The sequence below is a fragment of the Miniopterus natalensis genome, chromosome 1 (assembly GCF_054644295.1).
Source record: "Miniopterus natalensis isolate mMinNat1 chromosome 1, mMinNat1.hap1, whole genome shotgun sequence".
NCBI classification, from domain to species: Eukaryota; Metazoa; Chordata; class Mammalia; order Chiroptera; family Miniopteridae; genus Miniopterus; species Miniopterus natalensis.
Genome location: NC_142081.1, coordinates 98,019,685 through 98,033,241, shown reverse-complemented (window position 1 = coordinate 98,033,241; position 13,557 = coordinate 98,019,685). Strand labels below are relative to the sequence as shown.

The following is a 13,557-nucleotide window of genomic DNA, read 5'->3' as shown; positions in this document are numbered from 1 at the left end:
GACCCTAGAATTTTCTGCTCACATGAAATGGCCTAAGCCTGTTTTCAGGGCCTCTGTAAATCTTTTCACCCTGGCCGCTCCTCCCCAGAGAGGACTATACCAAGGTGTGTGCACCCCTAAGGCCCAAGTCAGTTTGAGGGAAGTCAGGCATGTGGATAGAGCTTGAGTGTGAGGGCTGGAGTGTCTGCATGTATATGAATGTAACCCCTCGTGTAGGGTGGGAAGAGAAATAAGACAACAGGCTGAGGGACTGTGTCTACCTGCCTGCCTCGTTCTGGTGAGGGTCTTTGAGGAGTCCAAGAATTCTCAATTTGAACTTGGCCTTCAAGTGGTTATGAAGGTACATTTGTCAACGTAGGAGAATAGAACATATTACTTAGTTTGTAGGATTTATAACTTTTACATACTTAGACATATGGTATGTTTGCCTGCAAATATACTTTTGCCCCAGGCCCTACACATGTTATGGGCAGGCCTGACATGTGTATCCACAGCAGAACTAAAACCAGAAACCATCCCAAGTTGTTGCTCCTGGGGAATGGAGGAGGAAAAGAAAGATGGGGGACAGAGAACTGCAGGGCTTTGTTATAAGCCTCTCTGTCAATCTGATTGTTTTATCATTTGCATTCTTTGCTTTGTTATGAAAATTATTGAGTTCCCAACTCCTCCCTCAAGTTTTCCTGATCCCTAGCTCTCACCTTCCTTCTCCCAACTTCTATAACCCCCTGTGCTGTGAAGCATCCTGCCCTCCCTGGGCAGCTCTCCCAGAGTCATCTGCAGCAAATGCCCCATCTCCAAGCAGACTGGCTGCCTATCTCCCCTGAGAAGTTGCCTTGGGCCGAGGTCAGCTTGTCCTTGTGTCCTGGCCCTCCCATAATCAGCAGCCTCTGCTGAAGCTCCTCGCCCCATCTCCAACTGGTGCTCCCACTTGCATCCCCTGGTCATCCACTCAGGTTTGGGGGAAGCCTGGTGGCCTGCCTGAAGCCTCTTCCTGGTGGCTGGTGTGAAGCAGCATTGCATGGAAACTGCGCTGCAGCCTGACCTGCTGATGAGAAGCAGGCATCCGCTGTACCAAATGGCTTTCTGCTGTCAGCGAGAGTCGACCTTCCTACTGGCTGTCCCCGCTTTTAACATCCCTGTTCTCATGTCTCAGTCTCTGCCTGCTCCTCTCTCTCTGCCTTGTCTCCCTGTTGCTCCCTTTGTCTCTCTCTTTACATGACTCTCCACTCTTCTGCCCATCAACTCGATTTCACTTTCCTTACAGGCACAGGGACCATAGCTGCTCTCCTATTCCAGACCCCAGACCTAGCTTCATACATGGGATTAAACTACCCCTCCCCACCCACTTAATCTGCACCCACATCTGATCCTGGTTTTTCAAGCTGACCCCTAACAAATGACTCTTGGCCAATTCCTAGAGCCCCACACCTAACATGGGGGCTTAGATCCTGACCCTGTAACTCTCGTCCCAGTCTAGAACTTTAAATCAAACACACTCTCATTCATAACATTCCCAATTCCGCTCTTAGCCTGTGGGAGACACTAGGTCTGTGTGCCCTGGGTGTTTGGCCAATATCTGGGTTCCTGGAAGTTGTGGGATTGGCCTGGGAAAGAACAAAAAATAATTCCTCTGAAGCATGTCCCAGTCAGCGTGGCTGCTGAAAACAGTCTCTGCGGACTAAGGGAAAGGTCAGGAGAGGGCAGTGAGGATGATACTAGGAGGGGGTATTGAAATGCTGGCTGGGGCGGGGCCAGTGAGAGGGAGGGCAAGACCACAAGGAAGGGAGGGGCTGGCAAGGCAGATGGAGGAGAGCTGGTGGTGGTGAAGCGAGAATGTGTCTGTGGGGGGGTGGGGAGCAGAGCTTTCCTGCTGGATGCCCAGGGGTCATTCTTCATTCATTCATTCAACGACTATTTATTGAGCGCCCCCTTGGTAGCTGGCCTTTTGGCAGGCTGAGGGTAGCAGTGAACAGAACTAAGTGCCTACCCATGTGGAGCTCACATTCAGCCTGGGAAGATGGACAGGAAATATGCTCACAGACTTGTCAGGGGTGTTAGGAAGAGGGACAAATAAAGCATCAAGAGGGAACAGAGAGTGACAAAGGCTGTTTATATAAGGTGGTCATGGACCTTTCTGGGAAGCTGGCATTTCAAAGTCTCTATAGACAAGAGGAAGTGAGCCCTGCAAATACAGGGGGACAGTCTACCTTGAGAAAAGAACAAGAGCAGTGGCCTAAAGGCTGTGTGTGGGGCTGGGCCCTGTGGGCAGGAGAAGAGGCCAGATAAGGAGATAGGGACAGACTGGGGCATCTCCTTGTTTCCAAAGTCTGAGGAATTGAAACCCAAAGACCTGGGTGATGGCAAGGGGGTGTGAAGAGGAAGGGGAAGGGTGGGAAGGGGACCCGTAGGGGGATCAGCCTGGAGCCAGCTCAACACTGTGGGCTGGGGCCTCTGGGTTAAGGCTGATGCAGGAAAGAAGATAAGGCTGCCCTGCCACTCCCACCCACAGCCTTAGGTGCTCACACAATGAGCTTATGCTCATGTCACCCCATGTAACCATATGTGCACACACCAACAAACACATATGGAAAACCAGCACAGGCTCACATGAGTGTAAGTAAATATGATTGTGCATGAACACGTGTGCATACAGACTCCTCTTCTAAGTGTAGACATTCATTAGAAATTCTAAAATGGCAGAACATCGGGGCTGAAGGGCATTAGACCATCTCATCCAACTTCCACACAAGACAGAAAAACTGAGGCCCAGGAAAGGGAAGGGCTTCATCAAGTCCATAGTTTGGTGGTCTGGAAAGATCTCAATATTCCCCCTGCGCCCACGCACACGTGCACATACATATACACTTACATGCCCCAGCAGAGTTCCTTCTCTATATAACCTTATATTCTCAAGGGTGCTGGTCAGCCTCTTCCTCCCAGGAGACCCACAGGCTTAACCAAATCCCTCCAGGAACTGCTGAGCTTCCTCCCAATTATTCCAACAAGCTACAATGTGGAGGGAATGCGAGTTTGAGATCAAGACCAACTTTCCCCACTTGCTGTGATGGCAACAGTCCCACAACCACAGCTGGCAACACATCTGAGTGCCACTGTCCCTTTTGTCTTGGAGCCCATTTCAGGGTCCATCAGACCCTCTTTCTCAATCTCCTTTTCTGTATCTTGCTTCCTTTCTCCACCTTCAGATCTAACCCTAGCTATTAGTGATTCTCTGCTTTCTTTCTCTCTTTCTCCCGTCCCTCGCTCCCATTTCTCTCTCACTCAGTTTTTCTCCAGTTCTCTCTCTGCCAGGCTCTGTCCCTCTTACTCTATTTTCTCTCTCTCAGGACTTTTCTTTCTTTCTTTTTTTTAAAAAAAATATATATCTTTATTGATTTCGGAGAGAGGAAGGAAGAGGGAGAGAGAGAGAGAGATAGAAACATCAATGATGAGTGAGTCATTGATCGGCTGCCTCCTGCATGCCCCCGACCCAGGTATGTGCCCTGACTGGGAATAGAACCGCAGTCTCCTGGATCCTAGGTCAATACTCAACTGCTGAGCCACGCCCGGCCAGACTCCAGGACTTTTCTTTACCTCTCAGGAAAAGCTGACATGGCCTCCAGAAGCCCCCTGGTCAGTGGGAGTGGGGTCTCTTTGGGGTGGGGGGTCAGGCTGAGCAGCAGCAGCTGGAGAGGGATTGGCCACCTTGGTGGGAGGGGGAGGTGGGAGGAAGGGGAAAAGAAGGGCTGGGTGAGCCTCTTCTGGTCAGGGAGAGCGGGGAAGGCAAAGCAGGAAAGAAAAGCTCTGTGGGAAGAGTGAGCACTACCTCCCCTGCTAGGGTGACCAACTATCCCAGTTTGGCAGGGACTGTAGTATTTTAGGGTTGGAATTTCCACATCCCAGAAACCCCCTCAGTCCTAGGCAAACCTGGACAGTTGGTCATTGTACCCTGAGGCCCACAGGCTCCAGGACAGAGCTGGCAGAAGGGGCTCCCAAACCTGGGCCCTCTCCTCCCCCTCAATTCTCCCTTCCAAAAAAAAAGTAATAAAAGGGTGATTATTATCCTGTTGTGGGGCTGCTAAGGACCCAGAGATGGTGGAGGGGCCTCTAGGCCTCCATCTATGATCTGACAACAATCAAGGAATCCACATACACAACAAGGTCCCCATCTTCAGGCCAAAGCCCAGCTGGGTGGGGGGGAGGGGGTTAGGGATGACAGCCCACAGGGAGCTCCTGGGCTGGGAGGAGGAATGGGAGCTGACCTCTGGCTTGTCTCCTCCCCTGCTTGCATTATCCCCTGTGGGATGAGTTTTTCAGGGAGGACTTTCAGCAGATGAGAATAGAGGGGCTGCCTAGGAGGTTAAAAGCCCCATCCTTGGAGGTGTGTACAACCGCTCTTCGGCTTCAGCAGAGGGTGACCCTGTGTATCTCACTGTGAAGCACCACACCTGAATAGTTCTTAGTTGAGGCCCACTGGGCCCTGGGGGCCCTTGTCCTATTGTCCTTCCTGGTGGAGGTGACGCATGGCTGCAGCCTCAGGCAGCAGTGGCAACCAGACAGATTGGGAAGAGTTATCAGCGACCCAGGTGTGCAGACTCAGTTCTGCCTGGGTGGGCAGATCCCTCTCCATTCTCTTGCCTTCAGGCCCCCATGGCTGTTCCGAAGTGGGAAAAGGATTCCAGGAGCATCTATCAAGGTCCTTGAGAATGGGGAATGGGGGCACAAGGGCTCCTCCCCCAAGGGAGGCTAGTAAAATATTCATCCACCTAACAGAGTGTTGGTCTCCCCCATTGTATGAAATATTCTTAAAATGTCCTGTCCTAAGGAACCAAGTAACCTTGAGAATGTCCCTTCCCCAGCCTGGGCCCAGAGTCACTACCTGTAAAATAAAGATGTGGAGAAGGTGACCTCAAAAGTGCTTTCATTTCTGGCATCTAATGTTTATCCAACTAGCCCATCCATTGAGTCAAGAGACATTTATTGAGCATCTTCTCTATGCTGGAGGTTAACAACTGAGAGAACCAGATGTCTGCCTTTGGCAGGCTTCCTCTCTCATAGAGGTGGTCTCGCATTAAATAAATAGGAGTAAATATCTGCTGAGTGAGTTAATTGAGGAAACCTCTGATGGGAAAGACAGAGTCCCAAACAAGCAAGCAAACAGGAAAAAAATGCAACTTGGAGCAAACAGATAATAGAGATAGAAAGAAACTTTAACAAAAAAGTAATAAAAGGGTGATTATTACCCTCAGAAAAATAAAATATATACTCATGAAACAAGAATGGGATTCAATATATTTTATTTTATTTTTAAATTTACTTACCATGTAATGTATTTTAAAGAAAACATTTAGCTAATAAAAAAGAATCTTTGAAATTTAAAAATTTTAAAGCAGAAATCATTAGAAGGGTGGAATGACAACACTGGGCATGTTTCCTAGGATAATGGACAGAAAGAAAACCCCTGGTACCATGCACAGAATCAACATCAGAGAACTGGGGACCCCTCAATACCAGTACATTAAAGCAAAGACATTAAAAGGAGGGCCCCCTTTAAAATCCTGGGGAAAAAAGATCTCCATCTGGAATTCTATACCCAGTCAGATAATTAATCAAAATTCGGGACAGAATGGAGTTCTCAGACATGCAAGATCTCAAAGGTGCATGTATCTCCCATGCACCTTTTCTGGAAGCTATCAGAAGATGTTGTGTAGCTATAGATATGAATAAAAGCAACTCCATCTCTGTGTCGAGGATTTCATTTCATTTTTAAGTTTCATGCTGGACCTTTGACCAACCTCACTATCCTTGTAAGCATATCAAAGCCTGCTAGTTGATGGTGACCTGTGTTCCTTAAAACGTAGCCATAAAGATTTTCATTAGTAATGGCCAGGATGACATGACAACTGAGATAAATATCAAAGTAGTAAAAGTATCAATTATAAACCATCATCTATCGCAAGACCACCAGAAAAGATGGCCCCTGGTGCTGCTGCATTCATTGTCCCCTTGTCTTGTCAGTCATTAGCACCTGAGTTATACTATTAAAAAAGTACAAAGACGGGTCTGTAGGGGAGAACAACCCGTGCATGTTGCAGGGTTGTCTGTTCCACTCCCACCCAGTCTTCCCATAAGTAAATTACCCAACAATAAATTCTGTTATATTCTATGGAGCTGCAGCTTTGTCTTTTGGTCTGAAGATACCTTCTCATTATGGTGGCAGGTATATCTTTGATTCACTGTTGGACAGATGTGTTCTGCCAAAATAAGTAAACTAAGGAGGAGATGAGATGGGATCTGGAAAGCAAGAGATGCAACCCAAGAGGTGACAGGGAGCCTGAATAGTAGAGGAGGCTATCCCTGCGAACCTCTGGACAGCAGGCCGCTAAAGGAGCCGAACTGAGCAGGTCGGAAGGCTCAGGGAGAAAGTTCTTCTGGAAGACTAAAGAAGAGAAGCCCTTCTAGTTGTTAGAGGACTTTATTTGTTTACCTATGTCCAGAGGAGACTCACCCAACTAGGCGAGAGTTGGGAATTAAATTAGTGATAGGCATTAAAAAAACAAAACAAAAAACGAACTCCCCCATTCCCCTACCTTTCCATCCTCCCTCCTCCCCCCCAACATACACCAAGAAAAAGACAATTAGTAAGTCCAAGGAAAACAAAAGCTGTGGGAGGAAAATGATAGTAAGAGCTCTGAAGAAAAAACAGGGAGATCTGTGAAGGTAATTAATGGGGGAACCTACTTTAACCTTGGTGGTATCAGAAGGGATGCTCTGAGGAGATGGTGTGTAATGGAAGCCTGAAGTGCCAGAAGGAACCAGCTGCAGCAGTCCAGGGTGAGTTCTGGGAGGATCTTTGCATTCTGAAGCCCTCGTGTGCTTTAGAGGAGGCGAGGTGGAGACTGTGAGCTCCTCAGAGCACCTGAGAGGTGGGATGGCCCTTGCGTGGCGTGGGTGAGGTGATGTACGGGCTGTGCAGAAGCACAGTGAAGCCCCCCCGCCCCCCGCCAGGAAGCCCTCCCTGGACTGCACTGAAGTTTCTGATGTATTGAACTCTGGATATGTGTGCCTCCAGCTCCTGGTTGATTCACCAAATTTAGGACTTTCCCAAAATTCTCTAGCACAATAGTGATGATGCCAGACAGGGCTTCACTTGCAGCTGGAGAGAGCTCAATTAGATTATAAGAATATCTTCAGCATCAGACCACGGTATTTTTCAGGCAACACACTGCTTCCCAAGACTTCTGCAGCCTTGCTTTGTTGGGGAAGAATGAGGATGTGGTGAGTTGGGATGGTGCTCCCTGGGAATAATTTCAGCCAAAGGTGATACCTGTTTGTCCTTTGGCCCTGCCAAGAGGGCAAGTTGAGTCATGAACAGAATTCAGCCAGGTATACAGAAAGAAGGAAAGGAAGTTTGGGGGAAGAGGACTGGTGGGACACAAGTAGACTTGTGCTGTGGAAAGCAAAAATATCTAGAAAGCTTTTAAGGGCTCCCTCAGTTTTTTACTTTTCTTTTAGCTCTCTTGTTTGGAACCTCTTTCTCTTCTTCATTCCCTCTCCCCTGGGACATCCTGTTCGGAGAAAAAAGGGTCAGATATCCTCACCCTGAAGGCATATGCCCCTTCCACACAGGTAGTGTTGGGATAGTGGAGCTCAGGAATTCCAGGCACCAAGGGAGGCCACAAAGAGAATATTCTAGAAAGAGTGAAGTTCCTCAACCTCATCTCTGCTGTCAGGTGGGTAGTCCTGGGTGATGGAACTGTGAGCCTGGGTATCTCAGAGTTCCAGCAAAGGCAATGGAAGCCCAGCTGGTTCTTGTCCCAAGCTTCCTGCTACTGGGTAGGAACTAAGTCACCTCCCCGTCTGCCTCCCTAACCCCACCCACCCAGTGCAATGGGGAACTGAAGCTGGAGCCTTGGGACCTCCCTGGATAGCGGTGTGTGTTTAGGGCAGCCCACCTGCAGAACCAGCAGGGAAAGGATGTGTTTTCTTACAAAAACAGGCCTAACATTTTGACTTCTCACTGAAGCCTTGAAGGCTGTTGAGTGTTTCATACACTTTGGCCTTCTCAGCTTTTCAATGAGACACACCCTTTACCCAAACAGACACATGGATGCAGAGATTTATATTCACTCTTACACACACACACACACACACACTGCACTCCCAAATATACATACAAATGCACACACACAAACACAGACAGAAATAAGCAGACAGTCCACACTTACTCAAACACAAATACACACTCAAACATTCCCAAACACCCACAAATTTACACACACAGTCTCACACCCACATCCACACAAACACACATACAAACTCATTCCCACACAGAGAGATGTTACCCCCACATGTACATGTACATATAAGTACACACATAATCACTCATACGGCCCCAGCTTAGAAAACGGAGCCCCCTTTTGTTATTGTTTGAAGTTAGAAGCCTCCCACCTTCCTTGAGATTAAATTTCTTGCCCTTCCCACCATAAAAACCCCTCTGCCCCATCTTTTCTTATGTCCTGTCCAGCTAGAGCTGTGCCTTTAAGGAAGTTGAAGCTGCTAAAAGTGAGTGAGAGAGAGAAAAAAAAAGCCAAAAAAATTTGGCATCTTCCCCCTCAAGTTTCTGGTGTCACTTATGAAACACAGGTCCTTGTTGCTGTAGAGAAGCAGTTGTTTTGCTGGAAGAAGGGAGTGGGCAGGCTGCCTGGGCTCCCTTCCTGCAGTGTCCTCTCAGCAGCTGGTGCTGGGCTCCTGGGGGCAGGGACCAGGCTGCCCCTTACTCCAGCAACCTTCTCTTTCCTTGGGTGCCCTTGGCCCTGCAGATTGTCCTGGGCTAACTCTGGCCTTTGTTGGTTTCTGGTTCCATCTGAGGAGAGGCTCTGCTTGACCAAGAAAGAGTACTTTGAAGGTAAGCCAGCCGGGGGAGGGCTCCAATAGCCAGTAGGAGAAGGGGGAGGCCTGCTGGGCCCAGGGATGCCCTGAGCACTTTCCTGTTAGTTCGGGGTGCTTTGGACAATCCCTTGTTTGGACCTGCCCAAGGCATGTACCCCTCCTACAACCGCAGCCCCGGAAATTCCAGCAGCATTTGGGTTGAGTCCCTGGCCTTGCTCAAGCCGGCTGAGAGGTCCTGACGAGGTTTATTTAGGCAGCTGCCTCACGTAGTTTTAACAGAACAGGCCATGGGGGTGCTTCTGTAGAAAGCCTCTGGTGTCTGCTGTGGTCAGGGCCAGTAGGAGCATAGGAGGGTGGTGTGGGGTGGATGGGGTGGTGTGTACTGCACAAGGGGCCTTGTCTGGGCCAGGACAAAGCATATCTATGGGGGCTCCGGTGGGAGGGACTGTGGCCAGGATGTGGGACTGCAGGAAGGAGGTTCTGTAGAGTGCTGGGGGAGGGGGCAACTAGAAAACAGATTTCAAGTCATAAAGTCAGCTAGGAATTGGCCGAGGCAGGGAGAGCTCCCCACTCAGAGGAGGAGCTGGGGTTCTCTTCCATCCTGTTGTTACCTCTCCTGGCTGCATGACCTCGGGCAAATTCTGGCCCTTCTTTGGGCCTCAGTTTCCTGTTCTATAAAATAGGAGTGGTGGGCTAAGTGGTATTGGGTCTTAGCTAGCTTATGTGGGGCAGGGCCTTCTGATGGGGAAGAGCTCTGGGTTGGGCTCCTAATTGGGACAACTACCTTCCATGGGTGCTTGGAGTCACCACAGTGGCATATCCTTCTCTGCAGGAGGTAGGATGCAGAAGCTGTGTCTGTTGTGCTGGGCGGTCCTCCTGGGCCTGGGACAGGCCTGTCCTGAGCCCTGCGACTGTAGGGAGAAGTACGGCTTCCAGATCGCCGACTGTGCCTACCGAGACCTGGAGGCTGTGCCGCCTGGCTTCCCAGCCAATGTGACCACATTGAGCCTGTCAGCCAACCGGCTGCCCAGCTTGCCAGAGGGTGCCTTCTGGGAGGTGCCCCTGCTGCAGTCGCTGTGGCTGGCACACAACGAGATCCGCACAGTGGCTGCTGGCGCTTTGGCCTCTCTGGGCCATCTAAAGAGCCTGGACCTCAGCCACAACCTTATTTCTGACTTTGCCTGGAGCAACCTGCACAAACTCAGTGCCCTCCAGTTGCTCAAGATGGATAGCAATGAGCTGACCTTCATCCCCCAAGATGCCTTCCGCAGCCTCCCTGCCCTGCGCTCACTGCAGCTCAACCACAACCGCTTGCACACACTGGCCGAGGGTACCTTTGCACCACTCACAGCACTGTCCCACCTGCAGATCAATAACAACCCTTTCGAGTGTACCTGTGGCATCATGTGGTTCAAGACGTGGGCCCTGACCACAGCTGTATCCATACCAGAGCAGGACAACATCACCTGCACTTCGCCCCATGTGCTAAAGGGCACACCGCTGAACCGCCTGCTCTCATTGCCTTGCTCGGCACCCTTGGTGCAACTCACCTACCAGCCCAGCCAGGATGGTGCCGAGCTGCGGCCTGGCTTCGTGCTGGCACTCCACTGTCACGTGGAGGGGCAGCCGGTCCCCCAGCTTCACTGGCACATCCAGACGCCTGGTGGCACGGTGGAGATCACCAGCCCCAACGTGGGTGCTGATGGGCATGCCCTGGCAGCCGGCAGCCAGCCACGCTTCCAGGCCTTTGCCAATGGCAGCTTGCTCATCCCTGACTTTGGCAAGCTGGAGGAAGGCACCTACAGCTGCCTGGCCACCAATGAGCTGGGCAGTGCGGAGAGCTCGGTGAACGTGGCACTGGCTACACCAGGCAAGGGTGGCGAGGATGTGCTGGGGAGCAGGTTCCATGGCAAAGCTGCCGAGGGTAAGGGCTGCTATGTGGTTGACAATGAGGTACAGCCGTCAGGTCCTGAGGACAATGTGGTCATCATCTACCTCAGCCGCACTGGGGGCCCAGAGGCTGCAGCAGCAGGGGAGGGGGTCTCTGGGCAGCAGCCCCCAGGCCTGCTCCTGCTGGGCCAGAGCCTCCTCTTCCTCTTCTTCACTTTCTTCTAGCCTTGCCCCCACCCAGCTGAGCTGGAGCAGCCCCAAGGCCTCCCTGACTCCTCCCCTTGGAGAGGTCTGGTGTTGACACTTCCCAAGGCCTGCATGGGGGACAATACATCTTCTTACTTCCCCTTCTCATCTCTTCTGGAACACTCACCACATCAACTTCTAGACTTGCTCAAAGCTAGTGACTAGGACAGAATTTGATCCCATAACACACAGTCTTCAGTGTTCCTTGCTGCTAAACACATGGCCCGTGCTCTCCTAGGGGTGCAGCATGCTAATAGAGTACTGCCCTAACCAACCGGGCAAAGCCTTATGGATGGAATTCCAGGCATTGGGACCGACCAGCTGGCAAAGCTGAGGGCTTAGAGCTTGGCAGAGAGGTAGCCTGAAGCAGACAGGGCACAAGAGAAAGGAATGGGATATAGGGTGAGTGGCTGGTGTGGTTCTGAGATTTTCAGTGACCTGCATGAGCTTCTGCTGCCCTGTGGCATTCTCTGATGATGTAGGGGCTCCGGAGCCTCTGTCCTCATCTCTGACAGGACCAGAGGATCCGGGATGGCCTTCCTTTTGTCACCCTTCCTCCTTTAGCCTCTGCCTCTCCCTCCTGGACGCCTGCCCTGCCTTTCTCTCCATGTATGCGTCTGTAGCATACCCCTTCAAAGACGCCAGCCAGCCTGGGGACAGCAGAAAAATAAATAGCATTTCTGATGCTTTCCTGTGTTTGCCTAGAGTTTTGTCTGATCTAGAAGCCCTTGTCAGGGGAAGGACCAGGCGCTGGAGAGTCAGGATGACTAGCTCGCCTGTTCGCATGGGATGGGCCTGTGAGGCACACACAGGCTGTGTGGCATGTAGGTAGCATGGGTGGCCCAGCGGTGGTCAAGAGGCTGGGCCTCCAGCTGAGCTGAGCTACAGATGTCCCTCCTCACAAATTATCCCCTGAGACAAATGGGGGTGCTAGCTACAGAGGCTTCCCTGAGACCCTAAGTGGTGCTTTATGCCAGTAGAGGCCTGAGGAGGCATTGCAGAGAGGCCGGAAAGAAAGTGCCTGGGTTGTGGCCCCTCTTCCTGGTCCAGCCCCTGGGAGAGATGTTGGGGAGTATAGGCGGGAGGGGGAGCATGCTAGGCAAGATGGAGGGGTGAGAGCAGGGAAGGGACACAGGACATAGGACACAGAGGAGAGAGGAGGGAGGGAAGAAAACGGCCCAGGGAGACTGAGAATAAGAGAACAGATTTGAGGGAGAAACCAAAGGAAATGAATGTAGTTCCTCCCACCTCTTTAGGAAGAGGAAATGGCATTCCTGGAGGGAAGTCTTTTCATAGAAGCCTTTCCCCACAGAGCAGATGGGTGGGAAGTGTGGGTGGGGATGAGGGCAGGGTTCTTAGGATGGGGAGCAGGTATATGGGGTCAGGACCTCAGGACTATAGGAACCCGTATCTGTGCTGGGTCAGATACGTCTCTCCTCTGCCTCCATCCCCAACCCTTTCCAAATCAAAGGGTGCTACACATAGGACAAGACCCTGTGGGAGAGGCTTCTGCCACCTCTGTCCAGAGCCCTCAGGACTGCTGAACCCAACAAAGTGGAGGCAGGGAGACCAAGGAATCTGGGGTAGCAGTTATGAGCCTTGGAGGCTAGCCATACCTTCTCCCCCCTCCTCCTGGCCCACATTTAGCACTTCTCCCCCCACTTCATCAGCTTGTAGCTCCCACTGAGCAAGTGTCATCAGTAGCATGTCAAAGATGACTGCATATCTGGTGGAAAGCAGCAGGAGGGAGCCGAGCCCCTGTGCTGTGCCACTTGGAATAAGTCACTGCCCATCTATGGGCTTTAATTTCCTTAGAAAACAAGACAGGCCCTGGCTGGTGTGGCTCAGTTGGTTGGAACATCATCCTGCACACCAAAAGGCAACCAATCAATGTTCCTCTCTCCCTCTCTCTCTCCTTCCCTTCTCTCTAAAAAATCAATAAAAACATATCCTTGGGTGAGAATTAAAATGCCATATTTCTGAACAAAAGAAGTGAATGAGTACAATTTAAAAAAAAAAGATGGGGTAGGACATGGTAATGCTTAAGGGTCCAGTTGACTCTGATTAGCTAAGGCTTGATAATCTTAACCTGACATGTACCTCTGATATCTCTAAGTCCATTTACAATTGAGCAGGCCTGGCTTCTTGGAGTAGGACTTGGACCTAGGACCTGAGTCAGGGGCGACTGGGGAATAGCTGTGTTCTGAATTAACTGCTACCCTCTTGCCTTATGGTCCCTACTGCCCTGGGGTAAAGCTCTGAGTTCCCCAACCAACTATTCATGGCCATTCTGACTGGCTCTCCCAGGTCCCCCACCCACCCCTGCCTCTCTTAGAACTACTAATTAACTATTCTCTAAAAGCTTTGTGATGGGTTGCCCTCTGCACCTTTACTCATGCTGTTCCCTTGGTCTGGACACCATTCCCGTTCCTTACTTGCCTAGGTTAGCCTTCGAGACTCAGCTCAGGTACCACATCCTCCACAAAGCCTTCCTGGATGCCCTGCCTCCTGCTTCCCCTCCTGTGGCTCACA

General features: G+C 50.9%; 1 protein-coding gene across 1 annotated transcript; it reads left to right on the top strand.

The window, feature by feature from the left end:
• Positions 1-8,685: 8,685 nt before the first annotated feature.
• On the top strand, positions 8,686-12,027 carry ISLR (immunoglobulin superfamily containing leucine rich repeat). The gene is made up of 2 exons (XM_016201916.2): positions 8,686-8,905; positions 9,722-12,027. Exon 2 carries the CDS (start codon positions 9,730-9,732, stop codon positions 11,002-11,004), a length of 1,275 nt encoding a protein of 424 aa, XP_016057402.1. The 5' UTR covers positions 8,686-8,905; positions 9,722-9,729; the 3' UTR covers positions 11,005-12,027.
• The last annotated feature ends 1,530 nt before the right edge of the window (positions 12,028-13,557 follow it).